Source organism: Leucopleurus acutus (assembly GCF_964270905.1).
Source record: "Leucopleurus acutus genome assembly, chromosome: 2".
Lineage (NCBI taxonomy): Eukaryota > Metazoa > Chordata > Mammalia > Artiodactyla > Delphinidae > Leucopleurus > Leucopleurus acutus.
This window is the reverse complement of record NC_139143.1, coordinates 178,527,006-178,543,052: the sequence shown is the minus strand read 5'-3', so window position 1 is coordinate 178,543,052 and position 16,047 is coordinate 178,527,006. Positions and strand designations below refer to the sequence as shown.

Genomic DNA, 16,047 nt, shown 5'->3' with positions numbered 1-16,047 from the left:
TATGGGGTTGTTGTGAGGGTTGACAAGAACGTACATAAATCCGAGAGCAAGAACCAGCCAGAGAGCTGGGCCTTCGTAAGTGGCAGCGTTGCTACACTATCGCTATGACAGTCATTCCCATTTGGGGGCAGCTCTACCTTTTCAAGGCATTTTCACCAGGTCATCTCCCTTGATTCTCTGGGCCCTGGGCACGGTCTGGAGCCAATCACCATCAACACAGCTCAGAGCTTTGTCCGCCTGGAGCCTGCTCCCAGCCAGACTGGAACCAGCTCTGGTCCTCCAGTGGGTAACGTGCTGGGGAATCTTTGCTGCTTCTGTCTGTGTGTGGGCCCCTCGGCCGAGCTCCTGGGCTCCTGGGTACCATCAATCGCTGGGGCTCTCACCCAAGCATCCTCTGCCCCACTCTGGCTTTCCATCAAGGTGTACGTCTATCCTGCAAGCTGTGAGGCAGGGTGGAGGAAGAGAGAAAACTCCCTATTTTGTAGATAAAGAACCTGAGGCTTCAGCTGAGAATTAATTGCAGAGGCCAGAATCCAAGTAAGGTGTTCTGGCTGGAGCACATGGTGGGAGTACATTCACTGGCCCTTCATGGATGTTAGAAATGTCCACGTGCCTTGCTCTGGCCAATGAAACATGAGTGAAAGTGACGTTTACTTCCAGGTGAAAGTGTTTTAAGAGCCAGTGTGTAACTCACCACAATCTCTGTCTCCTACTGAAGGAGGCTCCATTGGCCTGGATCTGTGAGTGACTATAAAGATCAGAACCCCCTGCCCACCCACAGTGGACAGATGGCACAAGTGAGAAATGAACCTTTGCTGTGTTACACTGCTAAGATTTGGGGGATGTTTGTTACTGCAGCATAACCTCACCTAAATTGACTGATACAATGTGAATGTTTATAACGTTAGACAATTCACTTATAGCGCACTCTCTGTTGGCTTTATCCCAGGTACAGGAGGCATAGAGGTTGGTCAGACACAATCTCTGCCCTCAAGGGGCTTGTAGTCTAGACACTCATTTGTAAGGAAGCTGCCCACACTGAACTTGAGGGAGAGGCAGGCCCGGGTGAGGGACACCTTGTGAATGGTTGCATATCCCCTAAGCAGTAACCCCCTGCTGTTTGCAACATGGCCCAAAAAGGAAATGAAGCTGTGAGATAGTTAATGCTACAGGCAGTTTTTCTTGGGGGAGGGGAAAAAAGGATGGGCTGCAGCTAGGAGGGGGCAGGGGGTGGGGGTAGGCTAGCTGAAGGATTCTGTACTCTGTGTGACTCTAGGATTTATTGCTACATTTCATTACTTGGTCTCAAGGGAACCCAGAAAACAATTAGTGGATTCAACTGCATTAGAGTAATTCCTCTTTTACATTCCCCTAACTCAGATAATGACAGCTTTCCTGCAATTAGGAGAGGGTCTCCTTGGTGTGCAGATTAATTGGGTGTTAAACAAGCAGGGCTGCCTGAAACCAGACAGCTGAGCTGGAATGAATTAGATGTGAAACAGCAGCTCCGGGCAAAGGGTGAATAATTCATTCACAACCACAGCCAGCCAGCTGGAGACTTGAAGGTGCGCCATCAGTAACACAAGGCCAGGACTTGGGAGGGGGTTGTCTAGGAAGAGGGGGCAAGGTGGGTGTAGGAACAGAAAGGAACAGAAACTGTGGGCCCCCACTCTGGTGGGAGGCTGATTTTCCCTCAACAAGGTCCAGGGTCAAGGTCACCTGTGTGTGTGGTGCTCTAATCCTAGGTGCCAGCTCCCCGCCTTTTTTTTTTCTGGCCGTGCCGTGCATGGCTTGTGGGATCTTAGTTCTCAACCAGGGATCAAACCCAGGTGCTCGGCAGTGAAAGCGTGGAGTCCTAACCACTGGACCACCAGGAAATTCCAAGCCAGCTACCTTTTATAAAGCTTAAGACAGATTTTAGCATAATATAAATGCTCAGTAAGAATTACCAGGCTCCTATATGCCAGCATTTATATGCACTATTGCATTTAATCCTTACAACCTTGATGGCAATATTATTATCATTTCCTGTGTTTCACAGGAGTCACCTGGAGTTCAGAGCGGGTAGGTGAACCTAGCAGTGCGTGTGGGATTCAAACCAGATGCCCTGGCTCCACAGCCCACATATTTGCAGCACCTGAGCTGGTATCTTCTCGGTGGGGAAGAGCTGTGTGGCCCCGTCACCTAATGACGCAAAGGCCTGCATCTGTGCCATCCTTCCAGCTGTGTCTGGTCCCCCGTCTGTTGATGGGTGGGGACCGGGTGGTAAGTGGTAAAGCCCTGAAGGCCAGAGGCTCCGTGGATGGCTGGCAAGGGGACACGGGGGATGACAGAGAAAGAGAACACAGGCAGATGAGGGCCACACTCAACACGCAGGAATGTGAGCCTCTTTTTATGAGTGTGTGTACGTCCATGTTTTTATTCATTTTACTTCGTGGTCTGGGTGGCCTTGGGCCCAGGCCCCCCAGGGGGCCGTCAGGGAGGCCACGCACAAGGGCCCAGCTCTCCGGGTTCAGGACCCCTCAGTTCCCCTCTGCACGTGGGTGTGTTTTGTTTCCAACTTCCCATTTCTATAAGCCACCAGGAGTTACCTTACGTAATCTCCGGAAAGGAAGAGGGAAACTGGGGAAATAAACGGCTCTGAGGCCTGGCATCAGGGGCTTGCCGTCCACCTGGAGGAGCTGAGAAGGCCGGCAGGGCAGGCAGGGTTAGACAGTGCGCCTGTGCCCCATGGCACAGGGAGCCTTCTTCTGCCCCAGAGAGAAAGCGGGCCCCAGCTCCCCCCGCGTGAGAGCAGCTGCTGTTTACATCTGGAATAAGCCTCAGTCAGCTGAGGGGCAGACCCCTTCTTGGAGGGTTCTTGACCAAGGTCAGGGCAAAGGGTTACCAGGGTCCTTTATTACCTCCCGTCCAGACACAGGGTGGCATGGGATGTTATTAAGTAGGGGAAACTATCAGGCTGATCAAGAATAAAGACTCTTGTTCAGAGTCTTCTGGCCGTGAGTTCCTCCTTCGGAAGGTGACCGGATGGGGAGAAAACCAGCTGCACTTTTGGCCGCTGGGCTTCTATTCAGATTCCTACCCAATTCTTGTTATTTGGGAAGCTTCCCATCCATTCAGGAGAGGCCCTTGGGGTCGGCTGAGTTGCTGCCGTGTGTGTGTGTGTGTGTGTGTGTGTGTGTGTGTGTGTGTGCGCGCGCGTGCACGCACGCGGAAGAGAATGTGTGCACGGGGGGAGGGGGGTCAACCACAAGCTGCCCAGCACTGACCACCCCCTGCCCCCAGCGCCTCCCTCTGCAGGACGATGCTCAGCTGTTCATTCGTCCCACAATTCAGAGGCCGAGCGTCTAACCAGTCGGTTCCAGCGCTTTAACCCGGCATTCGAGACCTGTGCCCGGCTCCTGTCCTAACCGTTTCCCACATTCCACCTTGGTCCCCTCTCACAGGCTGCAGAAAAACTAGACTCAACGTTTTCAGACACTCTGAGAGCCCTTCCTCTTCCCTGCTGGCCAGACTCTCTGGAATTCCCCTCCCTCTAGATCCTCTGGAGGAGCCCCACCCACGTTCAAGGTCTGGGTCCTCTGCAAAGTATAGCACAGTTGTTACGAGCGAGGGCCCTGGAGCCAGACACCCTGGCGTCGAATCCCGGCTCTGGCTCTTAGGATCCGCCTGGCTTTCCCTCGCAGCCTCATTCAGTTTCTCATCCCGGAAGCAGGGAGAATAACAACTTCCCAGGGGGTTGCCGGGAGACCGAGATCCTGCACAGTGCACGGCCCGGCACCCGGGGAGTCTGCACCAGGCTCTTGAGCCTGTCAGCCCGAAGTCAAGTCCACCCACCTTCCCGAGCTCTCAGAACGTGCCATGTGCCGGAGAGGTGGTGGGGCACAGGCAGATCCCGCCTGCCTGGAATTCACCATCTAACGTGTGAGCCAGAAAGTAGACACAAAACGACAAGCGCCTCCGTCTACACGACACTCACCACAGTTCCCCGTGCACAGTAGGTCCTCAGATTAGAGGAAGAAGCGTTTACCGAGTGAACCCAAATTGCCTCAGGAACTTTCACATTCATCGTCTCGTTTTAATCTCTCTTTTTTTTTTTTTTTTTTTGGTATGCGGGCCTCTCACCGCTGCGGCCTCTCCTGTTGCGGAGCACAGGCTCCGCGGCCATGGCTCACGGGCCCAGTCGCTCCGCGGCATGTGGGATTTTCCCGGACCGGGGCACGAACCCGCATCCCCTGCATCAGCAGGCGGACTCTCAACCACTGCGCCACCAGGGAAGCCCCGTTTTAATCTCTTGAAGAGCCTTCGAGGTAAGTGTACTAAGTCCCACGTTCAGATGAGGAAGCTGAGGCTCAGAGAGGTTAAGTGACTTGCCCAAGGTGCCACAGCTCGTCAGTGATGAAGCTGGGACCCAGATCCAGGTCTGCCTGATACCAAAGCCCCAGTTCTCAGTGGTGGGCTATGAAGAGCCAGGGGAGGGAGCAGTGGCCAGGAAAGAGGCGGGAAGGAAGCTGCTTTGAGGACCACCCCGCCAAAGGCTGAGGGCGGGAGCATCTCCCTCTCATCGGTTTCCGGCCTCAGTTGCCGGAGGCAGCTGATGGGGACATCAGTTCCAATGGCCGTGTCCAGATGGTCAATGGTAATTAATTCGTTCAGGAGGGGAACTGGAGACGTGGCTTGTATTAATGATCTGAAGTTAACATGTAATTTATGCTAACTGGAGCCAAAGACACGCCTTTGTCCCCCAGACCACGTCATCCAGGTGATAAGGAGCCTGGCAGATGGGTCTGCTGCGTGGACTGGGGGAGGGATGACCTGGAAAGGAGCAAAACGATGACAGCGCAGAGCGTGACAACTTGCCAGGGGCCTCCCTGGCGGCAACAGCTCTAGAGCGCAGGGGGCGAGCGCAGCTACCCCCAACACCGGCAGAGATACTTCAGCCTAAAAGCTGCTACAGGATGTGCTGACCAGGACCCAGCACTGGGCCGGCTGCCTGACCTCCATGCTCTCTGGCCTTTGACACTGCCCAGAGGTGACAAGAACCTCCTGTTGCAAAGGGAGAGACCGACGTCCAGGGAGGCTGAGTCCTTACCCAACCCAGGCTCCCCAGGTGAGCAGAGGTAGGACTCAGACCCAGGTCTCGGCTGCCTGCAAAGCCCATGCCCTCCTTCATCCCCGAGTCAGAGTCTGGATCACCGTTTGGCAAACATTTGCTCCCCTCGTCCTCCGCTGTGGACAGAAGGAGTGTAAGGGGCAGCGGGGACTGCCCACCCCACTGACCTAGGGCTTGGCTGTCACTTGCTTTGACCAGCAAAATGTGCGTTAAAGACTGCTGAAAATTCCTTGCTACTTCCCCCATCCAGAGAAGGAATTCTCTCTGCTGCTGCTGTGCTACACCAGGAGAGAGGTTAGCCCGGGTCCCACGCACGGCGGACCACCCCAAGTGCCCTGAGCTCTGCACCTCACCCCCCTAACCCCTTGCTATGGCAGCCCCTGGTGACAGATCTGCCCCAAACCGGCATTCAGTCCTGGAGGCCTCACCGGCCCGAGACCAGGCTTTCCCCTGCATCAACACTGCAAGTATGTGTTCGGATGGCATGACACACTCCCAAAGGTGTCTGTAGTGGGTTGAATGGTGGCCCCCTCAAAAGATGTGTCCATTCAGAACCTGTGAGTGAGACCTTACTTGGAAAAGACCCTCCATTAAACAGTATTCCACCTCTGCAGGAACTCCGTGGCAAAGGCTACCAGTCATCACCCTACACCCATTCTCCCTCTGTCCTTGGTAACAGGTGTTGGAAAAGGCATCTTTGCAGATGTAATTAAATCACACAAATGTAATTAGTGAGGGATCCTGAGATGAGGCCATCCTGGATTTGAGTGGGCCCTAAAACCACTGACACTGTCCTTAGGCGAGAAGAGATGACACAAAGGAGAAGGCGATGTGAAGACGAGGCAGGATGGAACGTGGCGTCTGCAAGCCTAGGACTGCCGGCCACCACCAGAAGCTGGAAGAGGCGCGGCTCTCCGCTAGAGCCTTCAGAGGGAGCGCGGCCCTGCCAACACCCCGATTTCGGACTCTTCCACTCCCCTCCCACTCAAGAACCCGCATCAGAACGCAAAGGCCATTTTTATAAAACTGTCTCACACCCACTCTAATTTACGTACGGAAGAAATAAACAATTTTCCAAATGACTGTTTTTTCTTTTTCAAGCTGTTTTAAACTCTAAGATCTGGGAACACAGTCCCAAGACTCGCGACCTCTAGTGCAGAACCTCTGGCCTGGGGGATGGACTCCGGAAGTGTTTTCACCTGTGACAATGGGCCAGCCTTACCTTTCTCCTGAGCCATCTCTTGCAGACAGAAGTAGATGACTCTGGCTCCCAGGCTGAAGCCAATCAAGGTGACAGGCCGCTGGCCCTGGGGGAGAAAGGACACAGGTGTTGGGGGCATGGTGCACAGCCAGTTCTAGAAAAACATCAGCCCCGATGACGGTGGCCCTTGCACACTTCTCAGCACCTGCCTCCCGCTTAATGAATCACGCCCGTGCTATTCCCGGCCCCAGGCTCTGATGTCTCCATCAGGAGAGTCTGGGGCTTCATTTATGTAAGAGGGCACCTGCTCAGGAACCAGCTTCTTCCCAGGTTGACAGGCAGCATCTGGCTGGGTTAATTCCCTGGTTTTATCTCAAACCATTACCCAGTGGCCGTCGCTCCTTCCCCATCTACCTGTGGCAAATGACTGCAGTGAAGCGGGCCCTTCTGGAGCCGAGAGAGGAGGCGGGAGGTACCCCGGGTGTGATGGGAGAAAAAGGCAAAGAGTCACATGGGGTGGGGGGACACAACTGTTCTGTTCCTAGATAGGAAGTGGGGACATGAAATGTTGGCCTGATGCTATAAGAGGAGGTCGTAAGTTAGATGCGAAGAGGAATTTTCTGACTCAAGAACTTGTAGGAAAGGCAACTTGAAAAAGAAAGTCATGAGAGGTATTTGGGTACAACTTCTACATGGAGGGAGAGGGCAGATGAGTTCCAAAGGTCCAGCTGGTCTCAGTACTCCATTCCTTTCCCTTGCTTTTGGGCTGGTATATGTACCCACCCTCCCCCCCCCCCCACCTCCATCTACTGCCATGGAAGACCCTCCATTAAACAATATTCCAATTCTGCAGGAACTCTGTGGCAAAGGCTACCAGTCGTCACCCTACACCCATTCTCCCTCTGTCCTTGGTAACAGAACTCCTGAGTTTTTCTGGGCCCACAGCTACCCAGCCAAAAATGAAGTTTCTCCAACTGCCCTGTAGCCAGGGATAGCCGCAGGGCTGAGTCCTGGCCAAGGGATGTGAAAGGCCCTTCCCTTCTACTTTCCTGCCTCGGACTGTCTGGAATGTGGATGGAACCCTAACTGTTCTACGTGGTATTTGGGCCACTGGAGATCTGTTCAGAGGGTAGCTCTATACTTCTGGAAAGGAAGAGCTGGCCTTGTCCACACCTGCAGAGGCCTGTTAGTTTTCACCTGATTGCTTGCTAGAGATGCACAGTCTGTAATTCTTACTGGTCCATCCTAGGACACTTTTTATCTTTTTGGCCACGCTGTGCTGCTTGTGGGACCTTAGTTCCCTGACCAGGGATCGAACCCGTGGCCCCTGCAGTGGAAGCATGGAGTCTTAACCACTGGACCACCAGGGAAGTCCCCCTAGGGTGCTTTTATGACTTGAACTGGAGGAGCAATGACGACCACCCCCCACCCCCCCAAAGCCACTGGGCTACCCCCACGTGGGCTTGTCTCAGGTATGACGTCTGTGCACAATTCAGCCCCCATGCTTCCCTGCTTCCTCGCCCCCTGCCCGCTCCCCCCACTCCCCGCCCCAGCTATTCCCAGGTACCTGCTGCCGGGAGAGTAGAATGTGGGCCAGGTGCTTGCCAACCTCTGCTGATCGATGGAGACACACACCCCAGGGGTTGTCGATGACATTGGCAACACTGAGGAGTGAGGCTGGCCAGGTCAGGGCAGCCACAAGGCCTGGGGAGGAGGGATATCGGTGATGAAGGCCGTGGTGGCGGGGGCGGGGGGGTCCTTCTACGGAAGTGATCAGCTGGCTAATGGATGCCTGAGTGAATGCATCCAGAGTCTCTAACTTGGAATCTGTAAGTTTTCCAGGTGTGGTCAAACTGCTAAGTAGTACAGAAGAAAACTGAAGCTCACGCATTTCTGATACATGGCCTAGATCCCTTATGTTTAAGTATCTGCCATGTGTGAGATTCCAGAGATGGCCCCAATTTGTCACTCCACCCTGTATCCTCCCACTTGGCCTCATAACTCTGCAATGCCCCCCGCTCCTGCTCTGCCCATCCACTCTAGGCTCAATCATGTGACTTGCTTTGGCCAATGAGATGTTACTGGACGCGAGGCTTGAAATGGACTTGTGCCTCTAGTGCACTTCTGTTGTGGGTGTGGGATAGCCTGCGGTCCCAGGACGGGGAGGAGAGACAAATGGAGCAGAGCCGAGTTGCGCTGGTTGCCCCAGGCAAGGCTGGCCTAGATCAGTGGACAGTCAGCTGACCCACAGATGCATAAGCAGGCCCAGCAAAGGTCAGCCAAATGAAGCCTCAACACTTCTGAGCTACTGTGATAAATGGTTGTTATTTTAAGTCACTGGTTATGGGGTTGTTTGTTATGCAGCAGTTGCTAACTGACACACTATGTGATAATGTGATGGGCTGTTTATCTGTCTCCTCCCTATGAAGATCATAGACTTTGCCTCTCTGTGTTCTTGGCGACCAGCACTGTGCCTGGCTCACTGGCGGCCTCAGGCAGTGTGGCTTGGGAGTGGTGGGAATGCTGCTGGTGGGGGTGAGGGGCGGCTTACCAGACAACACTGTGTATTTTAGGGCCTCCTGGGCCACCATGTTGGCAAGACCACTGAGGATGGTCTCCAGGGCGTTGCCAAGCTCCATCAGGTACGTGGCCTCCCAAGCCAGACAGTACTGCTCACGGCTGTGGGCCAGGGCAGCCCATGGGGCGCTGAAGGTGCCTGGGGAGAACACAGGTAGGTGGGGTCTCTCCTGTGACAGAGGAGGCCTCTCACCCTTTCCCAGACAGTCGGCCACAGGGGCCCACTCACCCTTGCGGGGAGACAAGAGGCCCACCCCCGCCACTGAACGGCAGCTGATAGCAGAGCAGACGCGCTCCCAGACAGCACAGGGCCGCGCTGTGAGACAGCAGGCTGGGGTTCGAGACCCAGCTCCTGCATTCATTAGCAGTTGGGCGACCCCGGGCACCCTGGGTCACTATCCCACGCTAAGCCTCACTTTGCTTAGCTGTCAAGTCGGGACACTAGTATTTATCTCTTTTCATAGAGTAGTTATGAGAACCAAGTATTCCAACTACCGTGTGTGTAAAGTGTTATTTTCTCTCACTCTGCAGTAATTCTGGCATCGAGGATGCTAAGAGCACACAGGAGGAACACACGGGGCCACGAGCAGCCGGCTCCCTGAACCGGGCGCATCTCAGTCAACAGACACTGCCTGGGAAATGGTCTGCAAATCTGGAGCAGAGGTGTTTGAGCCCAGCTCTGCCATGAGCTCGCCGGCTCACCCGACTTTTCTGAGCCTCAGTTTTCTCACTTAGGGACTGGAAATGGGAGGATGATGACAGTACCAACCACGTGACCAACGTCAAACAGGAAAATAAAACCGTGACAGTCTGCCTCCCCCTCTCCCTCCCTCCTGGTCCTTCCTCTGCCTTGAGGATGTTGTCACCTCTCCAGCAGGACTCTCAGGCCCCCTGTGACCTGGCCCCTGCCTCTTTCACAGCCTCAGCATCCATCAGGTTACCGTCCAGAAACACACGCTTTTGATTTTGTTCGTTCACTCGTTCATTCATTCATTCATACCACAAACCTTAACTGAGCACCTAGACTATGCCAGGCCAGGCGCTTGACCCTGAGGATACAGACACCCATCATCGCAGGAAACGTTTAGTGAGCAAGTACTAAGTGCTGGGCAGCTCTGTGCTGAGGGATTTCCCATGATGCACTCTCTGATTTACCTCAACACAGCCTCTGAAATGGGGCTCCACAATTAGCCCCATTTTATAGCTGAGGAGGCTGAGCCATCCAGATAAAGTGCTCTCAGCCTGGGGAGGGAGAGGGCCATGGAAACATCATGTAGTCACTCATTTCTGGGCCGTGGGAGCATCGAGGGGCCCCGTGCATTTCTGCCCATGGCCCAAGTGACCTTCCACCCTTACTTGTCTCTGAGCTTCCAGCTCACTCGCCTTATCCCCGGGGAAGCTTCCCGGCCCCTTTGACAAGGGGGATCTAATGCACCTTGCACTTTTGCGTCCTGAGTTCTCGTCACAGTCTGCAATTTTCCATTTATTTTTGTGTCATCTGTTTAGTGCACGTCTGTCCTGCAGTCTGTCTGCCAAGCACTCGATTCCCAAAGCCTCATGAAAACAGGATGAATGAATGAACAGTGGAGCCAGCTTCCCAGAGGCTTTGGGTTCTGGCTCAGCCACATGCCCGACCCGAAGGCCTCGTCCCTACCCGAGGGTGCTCTGCTGACATGCAGACCACTGAGGGGCTGCTCCCCGCTCTGCAGAGAGTCTGTCACAGGTCTGCAGCAGCTCAGGGATTAACTGTCTCTAGTTATGGAGGAGGAGACGGCCAGCCCGAGACAGGATGCGGGCACAGATATTGTGTGTGTGTGTGTGTGTGTGTGTGTGTGTGTGTGTGTGTGTGTGTGTGTGTGTGTGTGTGTGTGTGTGTGTGTATGGTGGGCTGTGGACCCAGCTCGGCAGCTTTATGGTTACAAGACTCACAAGCAAGGCACGCTGCCCTTCTGAGCCTCAGTTTCTACACCTGTTAAAATGGAATGATGGCATCTGACTCACAGGTGTTGTGGGGATCATGTGAGAGGCTGCACGGAAAGCATTATGTAAACTGTAAAGTGCGGTACTGCATTCTATCACCCTGTGGCCAAGAACATGGGCTATGGAGCCAGACAGAATGGGGGTGAGTCGTGCCCCAGTTCCTGACTAGCGAGGCGACCCTGGGCAGCCCTCATCAGCCTCGGTTTCCTCATCTGTAAAATGGGGGTGATAATGATGCCCACATCCGTGGCTTGCAGTGAGGGACTAAGTGAGCCAATGCATGCAAAAATGCCTGGCTTAGTGGGGAGCTACAGAGCCATAAGCATGATTACAAACAATCCTATTTAATAAAGGGGCGGGCCCAAGAAAGCCCATAGATTCCCATCACACACGGAAGCCAGCCTGTGACGACACGAGACTTCTTTCCTGGCCATCAAGGAGGCAGGACAAGGTGACTCATTTCTCTCCTGAACTTCATTCACCTACCTTGGTTACATTTCTTGTAACCACCGCCTCTGCCTAGGGAGCATATTGCACGATAATGGCCCCCCCGCCCCCCCTCCCCCGGCCCCCACCGCAAATGAACTTGATTTTGCCCTGGGGCCAGCCCAGCAAGGGGGTGGGTAAAACGACCATAAGGGCTTTGCTTTCCACACTGGTCAGAACTGCAAATTCCTTCACTTAGACTCCTGCTCCTTCCTTCCTGTCTCAGTCTTTCTGTAGCATGGATGGTATCGTGAAACAAATGAAGAGAAACCCGTGAACTCTGGGTCAGGAGACCTGGGTTCGAATCCTGCATGTGCCACCTGTCTGCCATGTGATCCCTCTAGGTTTCCTCTGCGTCCAGATCAGGGTAAGAACAGACCTCACCTCAGAGCATGGACGTGAGGGTCACTCGAGGTAACGTACGTCAAGCTCCTAGTGTGTGGGTGAAATGCCTGACTCACGGTGCTAGGTGCTCAGTCACTGTTCAGAGTCCCCTGTTTGGGGACTGGCCCTGGTGCGCACATAACAATAAGACTCTGGTGCCCAGTAATGCCTCTCAACAGAGCCTGGGCATTTTCTCACCTGCCTCCTCCTGTGCTGTTTGGAAAAGCTGTGGCTTCTGCCCTCGGATCCCAGCAATTTGGGAACCCAGGAGGCTCTGAGCTTGTGTATTTGGTCGGGACGCTCCAGACTCCCCGGCCCACCCTATTCTCTCTCTGATTGACGACCTGCTTGATGAGCCTCACGCTGGGCATTGGAAAAGTGAGCCAACAGTAAGCGGACCATGACCTTATTCCTCAGTGCCACCCTGGTTAGAATCCCCCCAAAACACACACGTTCAAATTAGAGCAGTAAAGGGAAATAACGTTTGTGGAATGTCACTAAAAACCAGGTGCTTTCCACACGTTACCTCGTTTAATTTAATCTTTGTAAGTGCCCTGAAAGGCAAGGATAATTTGTTCTACTTTACAAATGAAGCAGCCAAGGCACAGAGAGGTGAAGTAAGTTGCTTGAGGTCACACAGCCAAGATGTACTGATTTCTCACCTACGTGTTGAAACTCCTTTGCTATCTTCCACTTGCTCTGAGGATAAACTCAAACTCCTCGCCGCAGCTCACATGCTGCTGTGTGATCCGGCGTCACCCACACTCCTGTCTTCTAGCTCCTTGCTTAAGCCATCCTGTGCTTCTCTTGCACCACTAGGCCTTTCTACACGCTGCCCTTTTGCTTGGTATTCACGTCTTTCTCCTTCCTTCTCTGGCTACTTCCCAGCCAGTCCTTAGCCTAAATGCCACTTCCTCCAGTAACTTTTCCCTCACTCCCCAGAAGCACTCTGTGCTTCCCCTCTCGTGCCTTCCATAAAGCTTCCCTGTAATTACTTGCTCAATGATCTGTCTTCTGCCTTGGACCACATGTTCCATGGGAGCAGAGGCCATGACTGTGCTGCTCACTGCTGAATTCCTAGGACCTGGCTCAGGGTCTGGCACATGCTCTATAAACTCTGTAAAGGATGGGTTGATGGGTGGGTGGGTGGGTGGTTAAATGGGTGAATGGATGGATGAATGGATGGATAGATAGGTGGATGCGTGGGTGAATGGATGGATGGATGGATGGATAATGGATAGATGGGTAGATGGATAGATAGTTGGATGGATGGATGAACAGATGATGGATGGGTGGATGGGAAGACAGATGTGGGATAAAGTCATCTCACCTCTCCGAGTCTCTGTTTCCTCCTCTGAAAAATAGGTCCCCCCTACCCACCCCCTAAAGACATACACAGGCAAGAGCCTAGGCCAGGGTCTGGCCCACAGCAACAGACCCAGCTCAGCCAACATCCACCCGCTTCTGCATCCTTTTCTGCCCCTGGTCCTCACGGTATTTGCCAGATGCCAGCCATCCCGTGATGGCGATGGTGATGTGTAGCTGCCTGCCTTCTGTCAGAGGCAGAAACGTGAACTCTTCAATGGCCCCGACACGCTTCTTCATCTTGTATCCTAAAGAACCAGATACAAAAGTGAGAATGGGGGTCACTGGGGACGCTGGGGAATGTTAGAGTGGCTCTGTGTACTCACACACTCACAGTGACTGCCAACCGTGTGCCCTGTCCCTTGACAAACGTCTCGTTTTTGAACTCATTAAGGTCGGTGCCGTTATCGTCCTGACTACAGATGAAGGTAACAGGTTTCCAAAGGCTGGCTAGCCCCCAAGTGGCAGAGCTGAAACTCAGAGCCCAAGCTCATAACCGCCGCTCTGGCCTGATTCCGTGGGTACTACATCTTTTTCCCGCCCACGAACTTCAGGAGTGTAACTCACTCCTCTCAGTGAAAGTGGTTTGAGCTGACCAAGATTCTCAATGTGGGAAGCAACATGCCACTTAACAGGAAACGCTGTGTGACTGGGGAGCTACTGACACATATGATTTGGAAACACTCCCCCACGGGATGCTGGTAAATGAGGGGTAGCCATGTGTCCTCTTACAAGAAGAAGCTCAACCGTCTCTGAGGCAGCCTGCCTGGAAACTTCTTAGATGGTGACAAGCAGGTCCAATCAGACCCTTTCTAAGAAGTCTACACCAGGTGCAGTTTCTCAAACTCAGCCTTCTCCCGAGCCAGGCCAAGCCATCCACCCAGTTCTCTGTGAAGCTCGCTATATGTTCTGGAAGTGCTAGGACTCAGAGTGAGAAAAGCCATGTCCTCTTCCTCCGTCTCCCAGGGAGCCCTCACTGGTGAGAATCTGGGCCACCACTCCTTTGGAACCTTACCTGTCAGGCCAGCTCCAGCTGCACCGAACAGCGAGGTCATGACAGCTATGCCGGCCGCTGAGCCCAGAGCCGCTGCCCCGGCACTGCCAATGATTGTCGCGGCTCCGGCAGCAACAAGTGGGGCAGCCAGACCCCCGGTCACGCCTGCGAGGAAAGCGGCCCGTGGTGGGTAGAGGTGGGAGTGCGGACGGGGCCTGCTGCGCTCTTCCTCCACCCGCCTCCCTCCCACTGCCTCTCACGGACAATACTAGTGAACACACCTACTACGCGCATGCGAGGAGCGGTGGGCTCCCAGCTGATCCCCCCGCACTCCCCACTCTTGCTCCCAGCCTGGCATCATCCCTCACTCCGTGCTGCCCTGGCCAGTGCCACCGCCTCATCTTACCGATCACTGTCCCGCCTCCCAGCGTCGCCAGGCCTATCAGGAGATAGCGCTTCCACTTCCTCCGGTTTTCTTTCTTCTTCCGGGATGCCTCGGCCGTTCTGGGGGTGGGTGGGGGGAGAGGTTGCTCGCTAGGACTGGCTGTGGCTGGGATCCCTTGACACCTCCCCGCCTCACCAAGCCCCAAACTGGGATCAGTGCTGGGTGCTCTGTCATGCAGAGCGAGGTACCAAGGTTACCTTGGACCCATCTATGGTTTTAAAAAGCTGAAAACATTCTAAAACCCAGCTGGGGAATCTCAGTACGTGGGATGTGCTACTTACCCAACGGATCCATCCTAACAGCGTTGCAATTTGAATAATGAAAAGACAAAAAAATAATAATAATAGTGGCAAAAGAAGCACAAAACTATCTTTATACAGATGGACCCAGAATGAGTACCAGATAGAGTCACAGACATCATCACCTCACTCCTTCCTTCCCCTCCCCCCACTCCGCCATCTGAGCCCACCTCCCTCTGGAAGGAATTTGGGAACCAATTTCCTTCAGATTTATCTTTTCAAAGAGGGGTTAGAGAAATGTCTGTACTGGAGACCTTGGCCTTGGGGCAATAGCTAGAACCCTTCAGACTTGAAATTTTAAAGTGACAAAATGTAGCAAAAGGGAAGCATATGGAGTAAACTGGGGTCAGGTGAATCCTGAGAATGGCCCAGGAGAGTCACTAAACCCAACTTTCCTGTCCAACATCTGGCCCCCGGTGCTTTGGGGCAATAAGGAGAAGGATGGGAGACAAGGGTGGGGCAGTGCGGTCACTACCAGTGGGAACTCTGAACTGAACTTGGAGTTTGGACAACAACTCAACGTACAGAGCGATGGCCAATGATGATGATGATAAAAGAAGGGTTAATGTTTATTGAGGACTTCCAACATGCCTGCCACTGTGCTTTGCACTTCGAATGGTTTATCTTATCCTAGAAGCAGTTTTATTATTGTCTGCATATCACAGACGAGGTCACGGCTAAGAGTACCCTCCTCCTGGGTGGCAGTGGGGATCAGCAAAAACAATGTCTGTCAAGCGCAGAGCTTGACAGTTGGCCCCGCGAGCGGGGACCGAGACAGTGGCTGTCGCCATGAAACTCCATCTCCCTGAAACTCAGTTCCCCCCTTTGTAAAAATGGGGATAACATCTCCCTCATAAGGCTGTTGGTTTGTAAAGCTTAAATTAATTCCTTCTTCATCCCTTTGATCAACAAACTTTTATGGAGAATGGACAGCAGGCTGGAACATCTGTGTGTCGGCGAGCAGAACAACGCAGTACTCAGCCGGAGCCGTTTCCTTCCCATCTCTCGCCTCCTGAACCATACATGATAGCAAGAAACAGTTCATCCTCCGGTCAGTGAAAAGAAGTTGGATTTGAGATGGGCTTTGGGAGACCCGCGATGCTTTTTGGTTGTCTGCCCGCTCACCTCACCAGCTTTCCCCTAAGCACCTCCTGGGGGTACAGCACAGCACTTCTCGGTTGCTTCACTACTGAGCGGAAACCA

General features: G+C 53.6%; 1 protein-coding gene across 2 annotated transcripts in view; it reads right to left on the bottom strand.

The window, feature by feature from the left end:
* The window catches only part of TMCO4 (transmembrane and coiled-coil domains 4), a gene marked incomplete at its 3' end in the record, with an annotated part of 96,481 nt that overhangs the window by 36,733 nt on the left and 43,701 nt on the right, over positions 1-16,047 (bottom strand). For both annotated transcript variants that reach the window (XM_082833168.1, XM_082833167.1), the window contains exons 8-13: positions 14,507-14,604; positions 14,122-14,265; positions 13,235-13,354; positions 8,866-9,030; positions 7,882-8,018; positions 6,336-6,420 (exon numbers count right to left, since the gene is read on the bottom strand). In XM_082833168.1, the coding sequence (XP_082689294.1) occupies positions 6,336-6,420; positions 7,882-8,018; positions 8,866-9,030; positions 13,235-13,354; positions 14,122-14,265; positions 14,507-14,604 (749 nt within the window). The remainder of the gene's footprint in view (positions 1-6,335; positions 6,421-7,881; positions 8,019-8,865; positions 9,031-13,234; positions 13,355-14,121; positions 14,266-14,506; positions 14,605-16,047) is intronic.